Genomic DNA, 21,217 nt, shown 5'->3' with positions numbered 1-21,217 from the left:
CTTTGTTGTGTTTATTTTATTACAAAAGGCTTTAGGTACACAGTACCTTCATTAACATACACAGTGTAACTTAAAAGAAAGGGCATATTTACCAACTATTATAAGACTGGTAGATAGTGGTATAAAAAAAGACCAAACAGCAGGGTTGTACTCATTAGGTACCAAACAGACTGAAACTTGTCCAACTTGTCTATTGTGTTATTATTGGGCTCCAAAGTGGCGCAGCAGTCTAAGGCACTGCATCTCAGTGCTAGAGGAGTCACTACAAACACCCTGATTCGAATCCAGGCTGTATCACAACCGGCCGTGATTGGGAGTCCCACAGGGCAGCGCACAATTGGCCCAGCGTCGTCCGGGTTTGGCCGGTGTAGGCTGTCCTTGTAAATAAGAATTTGTTCTTAACAAACTTGCTTGTTGGTAAAATAAAACGCTTGTTTCGTATCCCGTTGCCATTGTGTGCCCTAATGAATACGACCCTGAAAGCAGATAAAAGTAGCCCTCAGCTACTCCAGTCCTGGATGCAGAAACAGTCACTGGCGATCTTCCAGACAGGCTGGTCACTGGTGGGAGAAGCCTGGGCTGTGAGGAGGAAGTTCTGATTGAAGTAACGCTGCTTCTGTCCGTCAAACTTCACCTGTCCTGCTTTCACCATCAACAGCGTGGTCTGGCCCTGGGTTGGCTGTTCTGTATGGAAACATAAGGAGGGGAAAGTGGTGTTGGCCTCGTTTCACCATCCTGATCATGCAAGATCACATTCTGTTTCTCTATTGTGTGATTATTTATACTTAATATGGGTACACATTTCTACCATAAAACATGTTCATATAAGTTCCGGCGCTGACAGAGAAGGCCGCCTCGCTTCCCGTTCCTAGGACACTATGCAGTATTTTGTTTTTTTATGTGTCATTTATTACATTGGTACCCCAGGTAATCTTAGGTTTTATTACATACAGGAACTACTGGATATTTTTATTTCACCTTTATTTAACCAGGTAGGCTAGTTGAGAACAAGTTCTCATTTGCAACTGCGACCTGGCCAAGATAAAGCATAGCAGTGTGAACAGACAACAACAACAGAGTTACACATGGAGTAAACAATTAACAAGTCAATAACATAGTAGAAAAAAAATCTATATACATTGTGTGCAAAAGGCATGAGGAGGTAGGCGATAAATAGCCCATAGGAGTGAATAATTACAATTTAGCAGATTAACACTGGAGTGATAAATGATCAGATGAACATGTGCAGGTAGAGATACGGGTGTGCAAAAGAGCAGAAAAGTAAATAAAATAAAAACAGTATGGGGATGAGGTAGGTAAATTGTGTGGGCTATATACCGATGGACTATGTACAGCTGCAGCAACCGGTTAGCTGCTCAGATAGCAGATGTTTAAAGTTGGTGAGGGAAATAAAAGTCTCCAACATCAGATATTTTTGCAATTCGTTCCAGTCGCAGGCAGCAGAGAACTGGAAGGAAAGGCGGCCAAATGAGGTTTTGGCTTTAGGGATGATCAGTGAGATACACCTGCTGGAGCGCGTGCTACGGGTGGGTGTTGCCATCGTGACCAGTGAACTGAGATAAGGCTGAGCTATACCTAGCATAGACTTGTAGATGACCTGGAGCCAGTGGGTCTGGCGACGAACATGTAGCGAGGGCCAGGGGGTCTGGCGAGGGCCAGCCGACTAGGTCGCAGTGGTGGGTGGTATAAGGTGCTTTAGTAACAAAACGGATGGCACTGTGATAAACTGCATCCAGTTTGCTGAGTAGAGTATTGGAAGCTATTTTGTAGATGACATCGCCGAAGTCGAGGATCGGTAGGATAGTCAGTTTTACTAGGGTAAGTTTGCGGCATGAGTGAAGGAGGCTTTGTTGCGAAATAGAAAGCAGACTCTAGATTTGATTTTGGATTGGAGATGTTTGATATGGAAGGAGAGTTTGCAGTCTAGCCAGACAACTAGGTACTTATAGATGTCCACATATTCTAGGTCGGAACCATCCAGGGTGGTGATGCTAGTCGGGCGTGCGGGTGCAGGCAGCGAATGGTTGAAAAGCATGCATTTGGTTTTACTAGCGTTTAAGAGCAGTTGGAGGCCACGGAAGGAGTGTTGTATGGCATTGAAGCTTGTTTGGAGGTTAGATAGCACAGTGTCCAAGGAAGGGCCAGAAGTATGCAGAATGGTGTCGTCTGCGTAGAGGTGGATCAGGGAATCGCCCGCAGCAAGAGCAACATCATTGATATATACAGAGAAAAGAGTCGGCCCGAGAATTGAACCCTGTGGTACCCCCATAGAGACTGCCAGAGGACCGGACAACATGCCCTCCAATTAGACACACTGAACTCTGTCTGCAAAGTAGTTGGTGAACCGAGGCTACGGAGTCTGCCGATAAGAATATAGTGATTGACAGAGTCGAAAGCCTTGGCCAGGTCGATGAAGACGGCTGCACAGTACTGTCTTTTATCGATGGCGGTTATGATATCGTTTAGTACCTTGAGCGTGGCTGAGGTGCACCCGTGACCGGCTCGGAAACCGTATTGCACAGAGGTAAGGAGGTAAGCCCAGGCACTGGGTGATGATAAGAGAGGTTGTATCTCTGGACATGCTGGTTATAATGGGTGAGGTCACCGCATGTGTGGGAGGTGGGACAAAGGAGGTATCAGAGGTGTGGAACTAGGGGCTCCATTGTAAACTAAAACAATGATAACTAACCTGAACAACAGTATACAAGGCATATTGATATTTGAGAGAGAAATACAGCAAGGCATAAAGTAATTGCAGGTCTTTATTGGGAGAGCTTGCTAAAACAACAACAGCTAGTCAGCTAAAACAACAACAGCAGGTAAAATGGCGATGACTAGGCAGAGAGGGTCGGATTAACTACACACAGAGCCTGAGTGCGGCTGGGGCCGACAGATAAAACATAAATAAACAGAATGGAGAACCGTGATTAATGGACAGTCCAGCAGGCATCAGCTATGTAGCCAAGTGATCATAGTGTCCAGTAGGCAGCAGTAGATGGAACAGGGAAGCCGCCACTACGCTAGCACGCGGCCGACACAGCGTTTAAAGTTAGTAGCCCGGGGGTGGTAGGGGGGTCTGCTCAGACGGAGGCCGGTTGAAGGCACAGCGGATGGAGTATTCGTCGGCAGACCAGTCGTGGTGGTGTGGCGGGGGGGCCGTGTCGACAGAGAATCCAAGCCAGATGGCGAAAGAGGTATTGTAGAATTTAGTTTGCTAGCAGGGAGATGTGCCTGGCTCACGGGTAACTGGTGCTAGCTTCGTGGCAGTGGTGTTAGCCAAGGTCCAGAGTTCACAGCAAGGATCCGGTGGAGTATTGGGCTCTAGCCGTGTAGGAGTGGGGTTCGGGTGAACAGCTGAGTAGGCCGGGAGGTGGGCCTCAGTGATAGCTTCGGTACTGGGTGCAAGCTAGCTGTGAAGATCAGAAGTAGTGGTCCAGGGATTACGGCAGGAATCCGGCGTTGTTGAGGAGAGTGTTGCTTGGATATAAGAGCAACGTCAACTCACCATCATTACGACCAGGAATACGACTTTCCCGAAGCGGATCCTGTGTTTTGCCCACCACCCAGGACAGTGGATCGGAACCCAGCAGGCGAACCAAAACAACGACGCTGTAAAAGGGGCAGACGAAGCGGTCTTCTGGTCAGGCTCCGGAGATGGGCACATCGCGCACTGCTCCCGAGCATACTACTCATCAATGTCCAGTCTCTTGACAACAAGGTTGATGAAATCCGAGCAAGGGTAGCATTCCAGAGAGACATCAGAGACTAACGTTCCTTGCTAACTTTATTTGACTCTATGTAAACTGGAAACCACATATCCTGAGGCTGCATTCATTGTAGCTGGGGATTTTAACAAGGCTAATCTGAAAACAAGACTCCCTAAATTCTATCAGCATATCGATTGTGCTACCAGGGCTGGTAAAACCCTGGATAATTTGTATTCTAACTTCCGCAATGCATATAAGGCCCTCCCCCGCCCTCCTTTCGGAAAAGCTGACCACGACTCCATTTAGTTGCTTCCAGCCTATAGACAGAAACTAAAACAGGAAGCTCCCGCTCTCAGGCCTGTTCAACGCTGGTCCGACCAATCTGATTCCACGCTTCAAGATTGCTTCAATCACGTGGATTGGGATATGTTCCGCACTGCGTCAAACACCAACATTGACGAATATGCTGATTCGCTGAGCAAGTTCATTAGCAAGTGCATCGGCGATGTCATACCCACAGCAACTATTAAAACATTCCCCAACCAGAAACTGTGGATTGATGGTAGCATTCGCGCGAAACTATCCACCCCCGATTTCTCTAATGATCTAAAAAGGTGAGGTTCAACACCTTCCAAAACGTCATTTCAATATGCTCAACATGTCTCCTCCATGTAAGCTTCTCATCAAACCACATATTTAAATACTTAAACTACCAACACACCCTACCTACACTACCGGTCAAAAGTTTTACAACACCTACTCATTCAAGGGTTTTCTTGATTTTTACTAGCTTCTACATTGTAGAATAATGGTGAAGATATCATAATTATGAAATAACACATATGGAATAATGTAGTAAACAATAAAAATGTTAAACTAATCCAAATATAGCCACCCTTTGCCTTGATGACAGCTTGATGACAGCAAAGGGTGGCTATATAAAGGGTGGCTATAAATATAAAATATATTTTGATTTGTTTAACACTTGTTTGGTTACCTCATGATTCCATGTGTTATTTCATAGTTTTCATGTCTTCACTATTATTCTACAATGTAGAAAATAGTATAAATAAAGAAAAACCCTTGAATGAGTAGGTGTGTCCAAACTTTTGACCGGTAGTGCATGTCCTGACCACATGTGTAGCCTAACATCTTTAACCTTCCTCCTAGAATACACCATAAAGCAGGACTTGGCCACAGACATGCTAAACCCCCACGTTAAAGACCAATCTTCCACAACTCCCACAGCTTCTTGCATCTTCCTCATCACATATTTCACATTCCCAAGGCCACACCCACTCCCTGTCCCACCTCCTTAAATATGTAATCTATCATCAGGGTGAACAACACCAAACAAACCACACTTCCCTGAAGAGTACCATTGTCCACTTCAAACCTCATTGACAATTCTGAACCCACCCGCATGACTCGATCGAACAGGAAGTCCATGATCCAGTTACAAAGACGTCCCCCAAAGCACAATGCACTCAACTTGATCAACAACCCTTTCTTCCACATGTCAAAATACACAATAGTCATCCTCTTTTAATTGTCAGGCCCTTGGCTATCTCTGTACTAACTGTCACCAGGGCATCCATGGCAGACCACCCTCTCCTGAACCCACTCTGTGCTACGCTCATCAAGCCCCTGACTTCCAAGAGATACATCATCCTACTCACTATCAACTTTTCCATCAATTAACATGTTGGACGTCAGTGCAATAGGCCTTATAACCGACAGCCCCAAGGGATCTTTACCTGGTTTTACAAACGGCAACACCACCGCATGTTTCCACCCAGCAGGTATCAACCCAGTCTTCCACACCCTTATTATACAACCCTAATAATGCTTCCAACATACTGTCCATGGCATGCTTAAACATCACATAACACCCTATCTTCTCCAGGAGCAGTCCACCTGCAGCCCTCCAACACCCTTGTCATCTCAAACATAGAGAACTTTGCATCCATAGCATCTCCTGACTCCCCCTTTCTCTTTGAAACATATCCATGCTCGTTTAACTTCTCCCCACGTCTCCTCTTACTCTCATCACCCAGGTGCTCACATCTATGAACAGCTTCAAACGCACCACCTAGGACACTTGCTTTTTCTTTACTTGATACAACTGTGACGTTTCCTTCCACCAACACTGGAATTCCAGTCATTCCCATCATTTTTTAAAACACTTTCCAAAGCGCAGCTTTTCCGGTCCCTCCACCAATCGTGGAGCAAAATTCCCACCATTCTGCTGGAGGCGTTTATTATGAAACCTCCATTTAACCTCCATTTAACCCGGAAATAGAACCTAGGTAACTTCCTGAGGCATGTTGCTGTTTATTTCAGTTCAATTTGCCGCATAGTGAGTTGAGCTAGCTATCGTTCGTAATGGAGCAGACTGTTTCAAATGTGGAAGTCTGTAATTTAGCCTTCACTGGGGAATTTGACAAATTAAAGACATGCATTTTAACGGATAAATGATCTTCACTTGAAATGAATAACCAGCTAACGTTAGCTCGCTGTTTCAGGCAGCAGTCAGTTAGCTGCTACACTATATACAGTGCCTTGCGAAAGTATTCGGCCCCCTTGAACTTTGCGACCTTTTGCCACATTTCAGGCTTCAAACATAAAGATATAAAACTGTATTTTTTTGTGAAGAATCAACAACAAGTGGGACACAATCATGAAGTGGAACGACATTTATTGGATATTTCAAACTTTTTTAACAAATCAAAAACTGAAAAATTGGCTGTGCAAAATTATTCAGCCCCCTTAAGTTAATACTTTGTAGCACCACCTTTTGCTGCGATTACAGCTGTAAGTCGCTTGGCGTATGTCTCTATCAGTTTTGCACATCGAGAGACTGAATTTTTTTCCCATTCCTTGCAAAACAGCTCGAGCTCAGTGAGGTTGGATGGAGAGCATTTGTGAACAGCAGTTTTCAGTTCTTTCCACAGATTCTCGATTGGATTCAGGTCTGAACTTTGACTTGGCCATTCTAGCACCTGAATATGTTTATTTTTGAACCATTCCATTGTAGATTTTGCTTTATGTTTTGGATCATTGTCTTGTTGGAAGACAAATCTCCCTCCCAGTCTCAGGTCTTTTGCAGACTCCATCAGGGTTTCTTCCAGAATGGTCCTGTATTTGGCTCCATCCATCTTCCCATCAATTTTAACCATCTTCCCTGTCCCTGCTGAAGAAAAGCAGGCCCAAACCATGATGCTGCCACCACCATGTTTGACAGTGGGGATGGTGTGTTCAGCTGTGTTGCTTTTACGCCAAACATAACGTTTTGCATTGTTGCCAAAAAGTTCAATTTTGGTTTCATCTGACCAGAGCACCTTCTTCCACATGTTTGGTGTGTCTCCCAGGTGGCTTGTGGCAAACTTTAAACAACACTTTTTATGGATATCTTTAAGAAATGGCTTTCTTCTTGCCACTCTTCCATAAAGGCCAGATTTGTGCAATATACAACTGATTGTTGTCCTATGGACAGAGTCTTCCACCTCAGCTGTAGATCTCTGCAGTTCATCCAGAGTGATCATGGGCCTCTTGGCTGCATCTCTGATCAGTCTTCTCCTTGTATGAGCTGAAAGTTTAGAGGGACGGCCAGGTCTCGGTAGATTTGCAGTGGTCTGATACTCCTTCCATTTCAATATTATTGCTTGCACAGTGCTCCTTGGGATGTTTAAAGCTTGGGAAATATTTTTGTATCCAAATCCGGCTTTAAACTTCTTCACAACAGTATCTCGGACCTGCCTGGTGTGTTCATTGTTCTTCATGATGCTCTCTGCGCTTTTAACGGACCTCTGAGACTATCACAGTGCAGGTGCATTTATACGGAGACTTGATTACACACAGGTGGATTGTATTTATCATCATTAGTCATTTAGGTCAACATTGGATCATTCAGAGATCCTCACTGAACTTCTGGAGAGAGTTTGCTGCACTGAAAGTAAAGGGGCTGAATAATTTTGCACGCCCAATTGTTCAGTTTTTGATTTGTTAAAAATGTTTGAAATATCCAATAAAATGTCGTTCCACTTCATGATTGTGTCCCACTTGTTGTTGATTCTTCACAAAAAAATACAGTTTTATATCTTTATGTTTGAAGCCTGAAATGTGGCAAAAGGTCGCAAAGTTCAAGGGGGCCGAATACTTTCGCAAGGCACTGTATACAAACGTATGTGGACACGCCTTCAAATGAGTGGATATGGCTATTTAAGCCTCACCTGTTGCTGACAGGTGTATAAAATCGAGCACACTATCATGCGATCTCCAAAGACAAAAATTGGAAATATAACGTTAATTGCCTAACTGAAGAGCTCAGTGACTTTCAACGTGACACCTTCATAGGATGCCACCTTTCCAACAAGTCAGTTTGTCAAATGTCTGCCCTGCTAGAGCTGCTCCCGTCAACTGAAAGTGCTGTTATTGTGAAGTGGAAACTTCTAGGAGCGTTCAATGCATCCCAAAGGTGGGATTTTCCACCAGAATTTGCAAAGAAATTCATAAAAAAAATGTTTTTTTTTCATTTTGTCTGTCATAGTTGAAGTGTACCTATGATGAAAATTACAGGCCTCTCTCATCTTTTTAAGTGGGAGAACTTTTACAATTGGTGGCTGACTAAATACTAATTTTGCCCCACTGTACATAGAGAACAAGGAGGAGAAGACGCCATTACAGATCTCTAAAGGAGGTGTGGCCACACTGCTGAGGAGGATCGTAGGAGGAAACGTCTGATCCACCTGACCACACACTGAAGCAGCAAAGAGATCCAGTCGACATTGGTCTAAATGGGCTTCCTCTCATCTCTCCATCCTTTCCATCTGCACTGATTTGAGAAAACAGGATAAACTTTGCCATGTTGCTTTGACCAATCCTCTATTCCAGTCTGGGGGGTGTTGATTTTCAACCAGTCCAGTTACAGATCAGTGTAAATGAAGATAGTTTGGATGTGAGGGGATGAGGGTACTGTGGATGTGAGGGGATGAGGGTACTGTGGATGTGAGGGGATGAGGGTACTGTGGGGATGAGGGTACTGTAGATTATTGAGATACACTGTATGGCAGCATTTTTGTTGGAGGAAAGAGCCATTCTGACTGGACTGGAGGTATTTGACTGACCATGATAATGTCCTACAGCTACTTACCAGAGCAACCTATGTTGTATGACATTTGAAACTGTTCTAGAAATGCAGCTTAAACATGATTATTTTTTAAAGATGTAATAAGTTGGTGTCTTAAAAAAACCTTGATTAAATGAATCACCTCGTCTACATACACTACCGGTCAAAAGTTTTAGAACACCTACTCATTCAAGGGTTTTTATTTATTTTTTACTATTTTCTTCATTATAGAATAATAGTGAAGACATCAATGATGAAATAACATATGGACTCATGTAGTAACCAAAACAAGTGTTCAAATGATAGTCCCACTAAGCCAAAACCAGATTGCATGGTGTATCGCTGTAGAATGTTGTGGTAGCCATGCTGGTTAAGTGCGCCTTGAATTCTAAATCACAGACAATGTCACCAGCAAAGCACCCCCATACCATAACACCACAATCTCTATGCTTTACGGTGGGAAATATACATGCAGAGATCATCCTTTCACCAACACCGCGTCTCATAAAGACACGGCAGTTGGAACCAAAAATACCTAATTTGGACTCCAGACCAAAGGACAAATTTCCACCGGTCTAATGTCCATTACTTGTGTTTCTTGGTCCAAGCAAGTCTCTTCTTATTGGTAGTTAGTAGTGGTTTCTTTGCAGCAATTCGACCATGACAGCTTGATTCACAGTCTCCTCTGAACAGATGATGTTGAGATGTCTGTTACTTGAACTCTGAAGCATTTATTTGGGCTGCCATTTCTGAGGCTGGTAACTAATGAACGTATCCTCTGCAGCAGAGGTAACTCTGGGTCTTCCATTCCTGTGGCGGTCCTCATGAGAGACAGTTTCATCATAGCACTTGATGGTTTTTGCTACTGCATTTGAAGAAACTTTCAAAGTTCTTGATATGTTCCGTATTGACTGACCTTCATGTCTTAAAGTAATGATGGACTGTTGTTCCTTATTTGAGCTGTTCTTGCCATAATATGGACTTGGTCTTTTACCAAATAGGGCTATCTACTGTATACCCCACTACCTTGTTACAACACAACTGATTGGCTCAAATGCATTAAGGAAAGAAATTCCACAAATTAACTTTCAGCAAGGTACACCTGTTAATTGAAATGCATTCCAGGTGACTACCTCATGAAGCTGACTGAGAGAATGCCTAGAGTGTGCAAAGCTGTCATCAAGGTAAAGGGTGATAACATATGTGTTATTTCATAGTTTTGATGTCTTCACTATTATTCTACAATGTATAAAATCGTTTTTTTTTAAAGAAAACCCTTGAATGAGTAGGTGTTGTAAAAATGTAACCAGTAGTGTATGTTAATATCCAGGCCTATTTAAAACATGTTTTACTGTCTGAACATGTGATTTGGTTGTAAATTCATTGCATTCCTTTGATTCTAAATACATTGATAATCTGTAACAAGTTTTATTTAATTCTATTTTGCTTGTGAATCTTAATGATTCATAGCATTTTATAATGTACAGTTGTGATTGAGAAGGAGCAGGAACCTTGCTTGAATCAATAACATTGCAGTATGGGGTGAGCACATTATCCTGTGCCATAAAGGTTCAGACCTTTTGGCAGAGACCACAGCACTAACCTCACAATACATGGAAACTATACTTTTACCAACAAACAAAAATAAGTCCCTTAGCCAATGTCATGTGCATCTCTTTTATATAGTCTGAATGAACCCGTTGTCACTGCTTGTCATTTATGTAATGATTTTCATTCTTCCTCACTCGAGACAATGCATCCTCCCATTTCCTCTTGGTCATCTTCTTCAGAGCTCCCTCCATCAGCTCATTCCAATAGACGTATTTATGTAGAGTGTCACGGTCGTAAATGGCCTCCGAATACTTCCCATGGTGGTTGGTCGCAAACCACTTCACCGTGGACCAAGCGCTGTTCAGCGGGCACAGGTGCGCGCACTGGAACGGGATTTGAATAAGCTCGTGTCCGTACGCGCGCGCCAACGTCGGGCAGCAGCTCATAGGTATGAGATCCACCGGGGCCTCGGGCAGGTGATGAACGTACCCCGCGAAGTTACAATCGTCAACTTTCCTTGGTGACCTCCAGCTATGATTGTTCACCACTATTGCACATTTCCCGTAGTTCTCCCTTAAACTGCCACACAACTCTTCAAATATTTCCCATGAAGGCTGCAGTGAGGAGACACCGTTACAGTGGAACAGTAGTTTGTAATTCCATGGAACCCATCCTCTCTGACCTCCCGCGTGGATGACGCTCCAGCTGTGTCTGCTGCTAGTGGCGTCCGTTGCCGCGGAGATGTCACCAGTGATCAGACCCTCTGGAAACTCGGTTTCACCGAGATAAACTCGGTAGAACCCCTCGCTCTGCAGCTGTCTGATGTCGCGGATGTATGGCACACATTGGGGCCCGCTGTTGGACCTCCTGTTCCACATGAACTGTAGAAGGTTCCGCAGCTTGAGGCGCATCCTCGGGCCTTTTGGATAGGTCTAGGACAGAGTACACTTCTGGCGCACATTTACAAGTTCTAAGGTGCGTCATAATATAGCCGTCATTCGAGCAGAGCTTGTTACCTATAGCCCATAGTCCCATCAGCTTGTCACCTAAACTTCTTTCCAAAATAGAACAGGAAAACAATAGGCTTGATTAAATCAGAAGATTAAATAATCATGATTCAAGGTTCCATGTATTTCCATAGTTCAGGCCTATGTAAAATCATATGAGTTCTATAGTTGTCATGGCACCCTAGTAACAGCCTCAGCCTGGTCTCATAGACGAGATGCAACATAGTATACGTAAATCCGGGACACTAAAAGTATTATCATATGTTATGTTTGGTATGGTTGCATTAGACAGATTGTTTCTTAAGGCGTAATGGTGGGCGTAATGGTAACGTCTAGCAACTCAAAGTTTGTGAGTTTGAATGTCATCATGGACAATTTCAGCGTTTTAGCTCATTAAAAACATACTACTTTTTTGCTACTTTGCAACTACTTACATGTTAGCTAACCCTTCCCCTAACCTTAACCCTTTTAGCTAACCCTTCCCATGACCTTAACCTTAACCCTTTATCATAACTCCTAAACTTAACACTAACCTCTAGCCTAGCTAGAATTCGTAACATATCAAACGTTTTGAAAATTCATAACATATTGTGTATTTAGCAAATTCATAACATATAATAGCAATTGTAATTTGTAACATATCATATGAAATGAGTGATGGATATTACAAAATGAATATATACCATATTAAACGTAACATACAGTGTCATATTAAATTGAGTATTGCAGATTTACGTACAGGATGATATCAAATGCTCTGAGACCAGGTTGCAGCCTGAGCACAGAGCTGTAAATGTGTACATAATTAATTATTTTGAGGTGATTTTAATTGTTGATTTATAATCAGCGCTTTAGTTTTTAGATAACATTTGAGTTTTATATCTGGTATTTTTGAGACAAGTATTTGCAGATTGACTGATAGGTTAACACTCTTTGGCTAATGTCTCTTTTTGAAAAAATGCATCTGGACAGAGTACCATCTTTTTTTGTTTCACCTAGCTGCCAATTTCTGATCTTCTGCTAACATCATTTGAGGAATTGCCTAAAGAGTGAGGAGACTGGGAGACAGAGCTTAGACAGAGGGCTCATAGTGAGGACGACTGGCTACTATTCTGATCCTTGTGTGGTGAGCTCTCTGGCACCCAGAGCTGCTGACACATCACCCAAGTGGTGTTACACAGAGTGGAAGAGGGTGGCTGTAAGAGTCAGGCTGGTTCCCAGACTTGCCCTCTACAAGATCATCGGAAGACTCCATCAATATCATCTACCATCCTCTGACCAGCTCTCTCCGCTCAAGCCCTGAACTGACCCTCTCCATCTGCAGAGGATGCAGCATTCAAAGACTTGGCCTCTATTGGTTGACCTGATACAGTATACTGCTTGTTTGTTTTTTGCTCTTGAAATGCTTTTAGTCTATGAAAAGCACTATAAAAATGTAATATATTATTATAGGCTATTTGAGTTCAATGAATCGGTCATAGAAATACATTTAGAGTTAAGACGATGTTTAGATTAATGAACAACTCCAAATATGGAATTAAATGACAATATCACATTTCGGATGTCACATAGGCCTAACATGTGAATGTCACAGAAAGTCCGGGGTGGTTTTGGAAAGAAGGATCTGTGCCATTTCCCCTTTAAAACCACAGAAATGTCCATATCCTTCCCACATTACTTCTGTTTTGGTCAGGGTTGATAAAATCTCTCTCTTGGTTCTGTGTGTGTAGCCTTGGGAGACATAAAATATGGATAACTGGTTTGAGCATAGAAAAAACTATTTTTGACAGGATGAAGAAAAAGATAAAGCAGCCGCGACCGGTTAAAAGTTAATGTATGGCCAAAGATGATCTATTAGATTGACAAAATGGTTGAGTGACCGCTTTAACAATGGAAATACATGTCCTCAAAGAAGGAAGTGAGGCGAGATCAGGTGGGACTATTCTAGCCAATGACAGGGCAAATACTCCCAACATAACCCCCCCCCCCCACACACACACACATACCTATTTTTTTATTTTTTATTATTAATAACAAATCAATACAAAAAGTACATGAGGAACACAAGTATATATAATTAATATACAAAGGACAATTGGGCTAGGGGGTACAATATCACATTACACATGGACCATAAGGGACAAACATAAAATTATAAGTGTAACAGATTTTTTGTTAGTAGAGTATTTGTCTTAAAAATATAGTTCCATTTCTTTTTGTAGGGTAAGAAAATGTGTTTTCTTTTTTAAATTTACATTTGTGAATATGAAATTTGGCCAAAAGAATGAAATGAAATAAAATTGTTTCAACTTATTTCTATCGTAGGTAAAGAATCCAAGCCATGCAGCTCAACATAATAGTGTAAAATCTTCATAAATGTGTACAAATATAAATCTACTGATGTCTTGCCACAGATCCTTTACATGAATACAAGGTTTGTATCGCTCTGTTGTTCAATGGACCAATTACAGTCCCAGTGGGTCAGAAGTTCACATACACGCAATTCGTTTTTTGTAGCAGTGCCTTTAAATTGTTTAACTTGGGTCAAAACTTTTGGGTAGCCTTCCACAAGCTTCCCACAATACGTTGGGTGAATTTTGGCCCATTCCTCCTGACAGAGCTGATGTAACTGAGTCAGGTTTGTAAGCCTCCTTGCTCGCACATGCTTTTTCAGTTCTGCCCACAAATGTTCTATAGGATTGAGGTCAGGGCTTTGTGATGGTCACTCCAATACCTTGACTTTGTAGTCCTTAAGCCATTTTGCCACAATTTTGGAAGTATGCTTGGGAAGACCCATTTGCGACCAAGCTTTAACTGATGTCTTGAGATGTGGATATATTGGATATATTGAAGCAACATCATTTTCCATCCTCATGAAGCCATCTATTTTGTGAAGTGCACCAGTCTCTCCTGCAGTAAAGCAGCCCCATGATGCTGCCAGCCCCGTACTTCACAGTTGTTCTTCGGCTTGCAAGCCTCCCCCTTTTTCTTCCAAACATAAGTCATTTTTTTTATTTTACTTTACCTTTATTTAACTAGGCAAGTCAGTTAAGAACAAATTCTTATTTTCAATGACGGCCTAGGAAGAGTGGGTTAACTGCCTGTTCAGGGGCAGAACGACAGATTTGTACCTTGTCAGCTCGGGGGTTTGAACTTTAATTAATATATTATCCAGTTTATTTAATCTATATATATTATCCAGTTTATTTAATCTATCTCTCTCTCTATATATATATATATATATATACAGTGCCTTGCGAAAGTATTCGGCCCCCTTGAACTTTGCGACCTTTTGCCACATTTCAGGCTTCAAACATAGATATAAAACTGTATTTTTTTGTGAAGAATCAACAACAAGTGGGACACAATCATGAAGTGGAACGACATTTATTGGATATTTCAAACTTTTTTAACAAATCAAAAACTGAAAAATTGGGAGTGCAAAATTTTTCAGCCCCTTTAAGTTAATACTTTGTAGCGCCACCTTTTGCTGCGATTACAGCTGTAAGTCGCTTGGGGTATGTCTCTATCAGTTTTGCACATCGAGAGACTGAATTTTTTTCCCATTCCTCCTTGCAAAACAGCTCGAGCTCAGTGAGGTTGGATGGAGAGCATTTGTGAACAGCAGTTTTCAGTTCTTTCCACAGATTCTCGATTGGATTCAGGTCTGGACTTTGACTTGACCATTCTAACACCTGGATATGTTTATTGTTGAACCATTCCATTGTAGATTTTGCTTTATGTTTTGGATCATTGTCTTGTTGGAAGACCAATCTCCGTCCCAGTCTCAGGTCTTTTGCAGACTCCATCAGGTTTTCTTCCAGAATGGTCCTGTATTTGGCTCCATCCATCTTCCCATCAATTTTAACCATCTTCCCTGTCCCTGCTGAAGAAAAGCAGGCCCAAACCATGATGCTGCCACCACCATGTTTGACAGTGGGGATGGTGTGTTCAGCTGTGTTGCTTTTACGCCAAACATAACGTTTTGCATTGTTGCCAAAAAGTTCAATTTTGGTTTCATCTGACCAGAGCACCTTCTTCCACATGTTTGGTGTGTCTCCCAGGTGGCTTGTGGCAAACTTTAAATAACACTTTTTATGGATATCTTTAAGAAATGGCTTTCTTCTTGCCACTCTTCCATAAAGGCCAGATTTGTGCAATATACAACTGATTGTTGTCCTATGGACAGAGTCTCCCACCTCAGCTGTAGATCTCTGCAGTTCATCCAGAGTGATCATGGGCCTCTTGGCTACATCTCTGATAAGTCTTCTCCTTGTTTGAGCTGAAAGTTTAGAGGGACGGCCAGGTCTTGGTAGATTTGCAGTGGTCTGATACTCCTTCCATTTCAATATTATCGCTTGCACAGTGCTCCTTGGGATGTTTAAAGCTTGGGAAATCTTTTTGTATCCAAATCCGGCTTTACACTTCTTCACAACAGTATCTTGGACCTGCCTGGTGTGTTCCTTGTTCTTCATGATGCTCTCTGCGCTTTTAACGGACCTCTGAGACTATCACAGTGCAGGTGCATTTATACGGAGACTTGATTACACACAGGTGGATTGTATTTATCATCATTAGTCATTTAGGTCAACATTGGATCATTCAGAGATCCTCACTGAACTTCTGGAGAGAGTTTGCTGCACTGAAAGTAAAGGGGCTGAATAATTTTGCACGCCCAATTTTTCAGTTTTTGATTTGTTAAAAAACTTTGAAATATCCAATAAATGTCGTTCCACTTCATGATTGTGTCCCACTTGTTGTTGATTCTTCACAAAAAATACAGTTTTATATCTTTATGTTTGAAGCCTGAAATGTGGCAAAAGGTCGCAAAGTTCAAGGGGGCCGAATACTTTCGCAAGGCACTGTATATATATATTTATTATCCAGTTTATTTAATCTACATGTATTATCCAGTCTATTTTGTAACTCAATCAGTTCCATTTTCTCCTTCCCCGAGAGGCCGGCTGGGGACCTCTAAAAAAGAGAAGTTATCTTAATGATCTGAGAGGCCGGCTGGGGACCTCTGAGAAAGGGAAGTTATCTCAATGATCACCTTTTACTCCTCAGCTCTTCTGGTCTTAGCAAGATTACTACCATATTTTCTAAGGTATTTGGACACCTCAAATTTAAAGAGCTCCCCGTTCTTGCAATAAGATTTTTCTTCACAAGCCCTTTCCCAAAAGTGTGCAAGCAGATCTTTAACCTCAAACTTAACTATATCATTATTTAATAATGAGCTATTTAAGTAGGATGCGCTACCAAGGTTAGTATCAGGGGTAAATATTTTGATATCAATGTAAATGGCCCTATTGTCTGTGAGGGGAGTAGTAAAAATCTATTCTGGACTGTCTGGAACCTGTTTTGTTACTCCAAGTGAATGATCTGTCGGCCGGAAACCTCTCTCTCCATATATATAAGATCAAACTTTTCCATAAAAAGTATTAAACCCAAATTCTGACTGGTAGAAAGAGGAAGAAGGGAAGCGCTACTAAGGTGCACAAAGGTCCAATCAATTTCCCTCTTCCAATTAGGGCTAATTGGAAAAGCTGTTCAAAAGAGGACATTGTATTCCTTTTTTTTGTACTCCCTGACGAAGGCCAAGCAGCCGAAACGCGTCTGTTTTTAAAAACTTTGTTTCTATTGAACATGCCATACTAATAAAGGCATTTTAATCAATTATATGAAGAGTGGTCCTCCTTTCTTTTTGATGACTAATTCTGACTGGTTGGACAACCTGGGGGCCATCTATCAGTTCAATTATCTATAGTCATGTTAAAGTCCCTTCCTATCAATAATAACGAATTGGGAAATTTAGATAACCAATGAAGTATATGTTTCTCTGTAGATTCAAGCAACTCATCATTCTCATGTTTGGTGTTGTACCCGTAGAAGTTTACAGTAATGAGTGTAATGTCATTGTAACTCATCATTCTCATGTTTGGTGTTGAACCCATAGAAGTTTACAGTAATGAGTGTAATGTCATTGTAACTGATCACAAGACAAATAAAGTGACCAAAGGGGTCACAGTCCGAGTGTAGAATATTACCACCAAAGGGGTCACAGTCAGAGTGTAGAATATTACCACCAAAGGGGTCACAGTCCGAGTGTAGAATATTACCACCAAAGGGGTCACAGTCCGAGTGTAGAATATTACCACGAAAGGGGTCACAGTCAGAGTGTAGAATATTACCACCAAAGGGGTCACAGTCCGAGTGTAGAATATTACCACCAAAGGGGTCACAGTCAGAGTGTAGAATATTACCACCAAAGGGGTCACAGTCCGAGTGTAGAATATTACCACCAAAGGGGTCACAGTCCGAGTGTAGAATATTACCACCAAAGGGGTCACAGTCAGAGTGTAGAATATTACCACCAAAGGGGTCACAGTCCGAGTGTAGAATATTACCACCAAAGGGGTCACAGTCCGAGTGTAGAATATTACCACCAAAGGGGTCACAGTCAGAGTGTAGAATATTACCACCAAAGGGGTCACAGTCCGAGTGTAGAATATTACCACCAAAGGGGTCACAGTCAGAGTGTAGAATATTACCACCAAAGGGGTCACAGTCCGAGTGTAGAATATTACCACCAAAGGGGTCACAGTCCGAGTGTAGAATATTACCACCAAAGGGGTCACAGTCCGAGTGTAGAATATTACCACCAAAGGGGTCACAGTCAGAGTGTAGAATATTACCACCAAAGGGGTCACAGTCCGAGTGTAGAATATTACCACCAAAGGGGTCACAGTCCGAGTGTAGAATATTACCACCAAAGGTATTTTTCATTGTGGTGACACCAGCGGAGCGTTCAGATCCATCGGAGAGCCAAATATCTTTGCCCCACTGTGACCTCCAGAAGTTGACGTCAGTGGGAAATTGAGTGAGAACAAAGATCTGTTCTAAATTGTTTAGCAAATAAAAATGACGGCCTTGCGCTTCACATTGTTTCGTAACCCCCTAGCACTAAGGGAAACTATAGACAAAGACAAAACAACAAATATAATATAAAAGTATAAAACTGTAGGATGAGTCAACAACGTGGAAGCAGTGAATGTAAGCGATAAGGAACCGAGATCTGCACCATTTAAGTCAACTTAAAGTGAAAATAGCTTAAACCATAAACTCTGAGCTAGTTATTATTCGACTTTTGAAATTTAATTCAACTGAAAATTATGTTCAAGACCAAACCAAGGGTTCTCTGTAGTAAGAGACTAAAAACCCTCTTTAGTGTAATCAGGAACTATTCTGAGAAATACAAAACAATAATTTAAAAAATAAAATGATACCTACTATTTTAAGTGCATATGAAAACGGATCATTAAACAACAAATAATAAAACATGTTTTACATATACACATTCCTAGGACCTTTTTCACTTGGAAATAAGTATTAATAACTAAATAGAACAAGAACCGTGTGAAGTCAGAGCAGACCTGTATGCCCCTTACGGTATGCATAAAAAAACGTTCCGTCATCTTCGTGAGTTTGTAAATAAAAAAAATAGGCCTTCTTCTGGTCTGGTCATACAAAATAACAAGCTAATAAATTATTGAGGTACCTGAGTATTCAGAAAAAATGTCACCTGGGGCTTGTTTGGTAACGTTAAATCAGTACAAGGAAAATTAGAATACCTCTGGTGAGTTCCTTCTGGTGAGATTCTAGGGAGGAATATTGATTTCCGAACCGTTGATGAAGCCTCGTCCTCCGACGAAGCCTTCACCTTACCCTTCACCCTTTCTTGATCGTTGGCCACAACTTGTTCCTTCTTTCTTTCTTTCTTTCTTTCTATGTCCTCCGGGCTGAGATGCTCGGCGAAACGCAGACCATGGCTCTGAAGGAAGGCGTTCTTCCTAGCAGCTTTCCAGACAGCATCACTGTAGAATCTGGCAGTGAAGAGGATGATGATACCCCTTGGTCTTGAATCGTTTTGCTGTTGCTTCTTGCCGAGGCGATGCACAACGTCGATAGTATCACAAACGTTTGTTATTCTATGCAGACATAACTTCTTGGCAGATGCGGACAGCCTCTCGTCGCACACCTTCATTCTCCACCTCTGGCACGCCGTAGTCTCAGGTTCCATCTGGTTGTGTATTGCTCCAGATCAGTGAGACGTCTGTGGTATACATTGAATTCTGTTCCACCTTTTCAACACTTTTTTCAACTCAGTCTGTTTAAAGCCTTCGATTACCATGGTGTTCGCACCTACTATTTCCTTCAATTGCGTAAGACCTGGAGTTGATGAGTAAGGAGAGGGTGGCCACGATCTCAGAGTGCATGTTTTTTTTTTGCAGGGTGGAGGTTTGCACGGAGTAACCGGTAAAGAGGGGAACTCGTCACCTTCAACAGCATGATATTATCCATAGGGAAAGCGTAGTTATGGCAGGGAGTCTATAAGCACGTTCCTCTCTTGTTGATTAGCAATAGAACTGATAGCTTCTTCCATTTCTTTTTTTTGTCACGACTTCGCATGAACATGCCGAAATAAATTATCAAATTATTATTCCAGTCACAGGAACATTTTTTATATATTGAACAAATAAAAATAGTAATGACTGTAAACCAGTTTTGTTTCCACAATCTTTCTGAAGTTTGGTGCGGAACTCGGTAAAAATAAATAAAAAGCATAAGGTCAAGCCGCCATCTTGGCCTTGTCACACATACTTTTATATTCTTTTTCAGTTCATGTTTTATTTATGTTAAAGAACATTCGGAAAGTATCCAGTATACAATCATATGCCACCGTGGTAATTCAAAGGTTTTCCTCATATACTTGGGAGTATTTTAACACAAACGACATATTGATAGAAATCAACTTTATAGAAAATGTTCATGCAAGGCTACATCAAAAGGTTCGGCAGTCTTTTGAAGTGTTAATTCTTTACAAAGTTGTGTATAGACTTAGTTATATCACTCTGCCAACGATATACAGTATAATGATAATCTCCCAATTCAAATAATTATAGCAAAAACAAAGCCATATAAAATATTGAATTACTAGAAAATATTAGGACGTGTATGTATATTATATTAATCCACATTACAATATTACTTTACCTTTGATTAATTTGAATAGGAATTGATAAGATTGGATTGAAAAAAAGTGAGGCATCGCTGTGTAAAACATGGCTGAGCCAGTGAAAAAGGATACATTACTGAACGATATAGGAATGGAAAAGAGTATGAATGCTAAAACCCTATTGGCGCCATCACGTTTTAGTGGTACACACTAGAGTGTAATTTGTATTGGAGTGTATTCAAACGTCTCATTTCATTTGATCCTTCAACTTTGGTTCAGCATGCAACTAACTTGTTATTAGCCGTCTGACATCAACCAGCAAGCAGCCTAATTAACAATCCAACATGCCACTTTCTCTATATAAACCTGAGAAAGAAGGCACTTAAAGTGGACTATACCCTAGCCTTGAAGGTATCAAAATGATATCAAAATAAAGATATATCGTCCAAGCCCGATGAATATTCATTAATTTCCCCCAACACAGAGCAGTGTTAAGCACTAAGTATTCCGTTCTTATTAATGCCATACACCAAACATAACAACTAATATAAACAGGAAGCCTCTATGGAATACATAGAGACTTTTTTTTTTTTTTCATTAATTTCAAATCAATACATAAAGCACATGAGGGAACACAAGCATACATAGATTACAAACAATAGACAATCGAGCTAGGGGGTACAATATCACATTACAATTACACAAGGACCTTAAGGGACATGCATATACTTACAATTCTAACAGTTTTTTTGTTAGTAGAGCATTTAACTGTCTTAAAATACAGTTC

At 41.4% G+C, this 21,217-nt stretch overlaps 1 protein-coding gene and 1 long non-coding RNA gene across 2 annotated transcripts; both read right to left on the bottom strand.

Annotated features, from left to right (window-relative positions):
- Positions 1-8: 8 nt before the first annotated feature.
- LOC110504592 lies at positions 9-21,131 on the bottom strand. Its single transcript, XR_005041230.1, has 2 exons — positions 19,046-21,131; positions 9-684 (listed from the first exon to the last, which is right to left on the bottom strand). It is a non-coding gene; the product is annotated as an uncharacterized LOC110504592 (long non-coding RNA).
- LOC110504589 (protein FAM243A-like) lies at positions 10,069-11,937 on the bottom strand. The gene has a single exon (XM_021583354.2). It carries the CDS (start codon positions 11,316-11,318, stop codon positions 10,560-10,562), a length of 759 nt encoding a protein of 252 aa, XP_021439029.1. The 5' UTR covers positions 11,319-11,937; the 3' UTR covers positions 10,069-10,559.
- Positions 21,132-21,217: the final 86 nt, after the last annotated feature.

The sequence above is a fragment of the Oncorhynchus mykiss genome, chromosome 31, assembly GCF_013265735.2.
Source record: "Oncorhynchus mykiss isolate Arlee chromosome 31, USDA_OmykA_1.1, whole genome shotgun sequence".
Classification (NCBI taxonomy): Eukaryota; Metazoa; Chordata; class Actinopteri; order Salmoniformes; family Salmonidae; genus Oncorhynchus; species Oncorhynchus mykiss.
Note: the sequence above shows the minus strand (reverse complement) of the source record. Positions and strands in the feature narration are given on the sequence as shown.

What these genes read in the sequence shown, in the direction of transcription:
- LOC110504589 (XM_021583354.2), bottom strand. Translation starts at nt 11,318, where the DNA reads ATGCGCCTCAAGCTGCGGAACCTTCTACAGTTCATGTGGAACAGGAGG.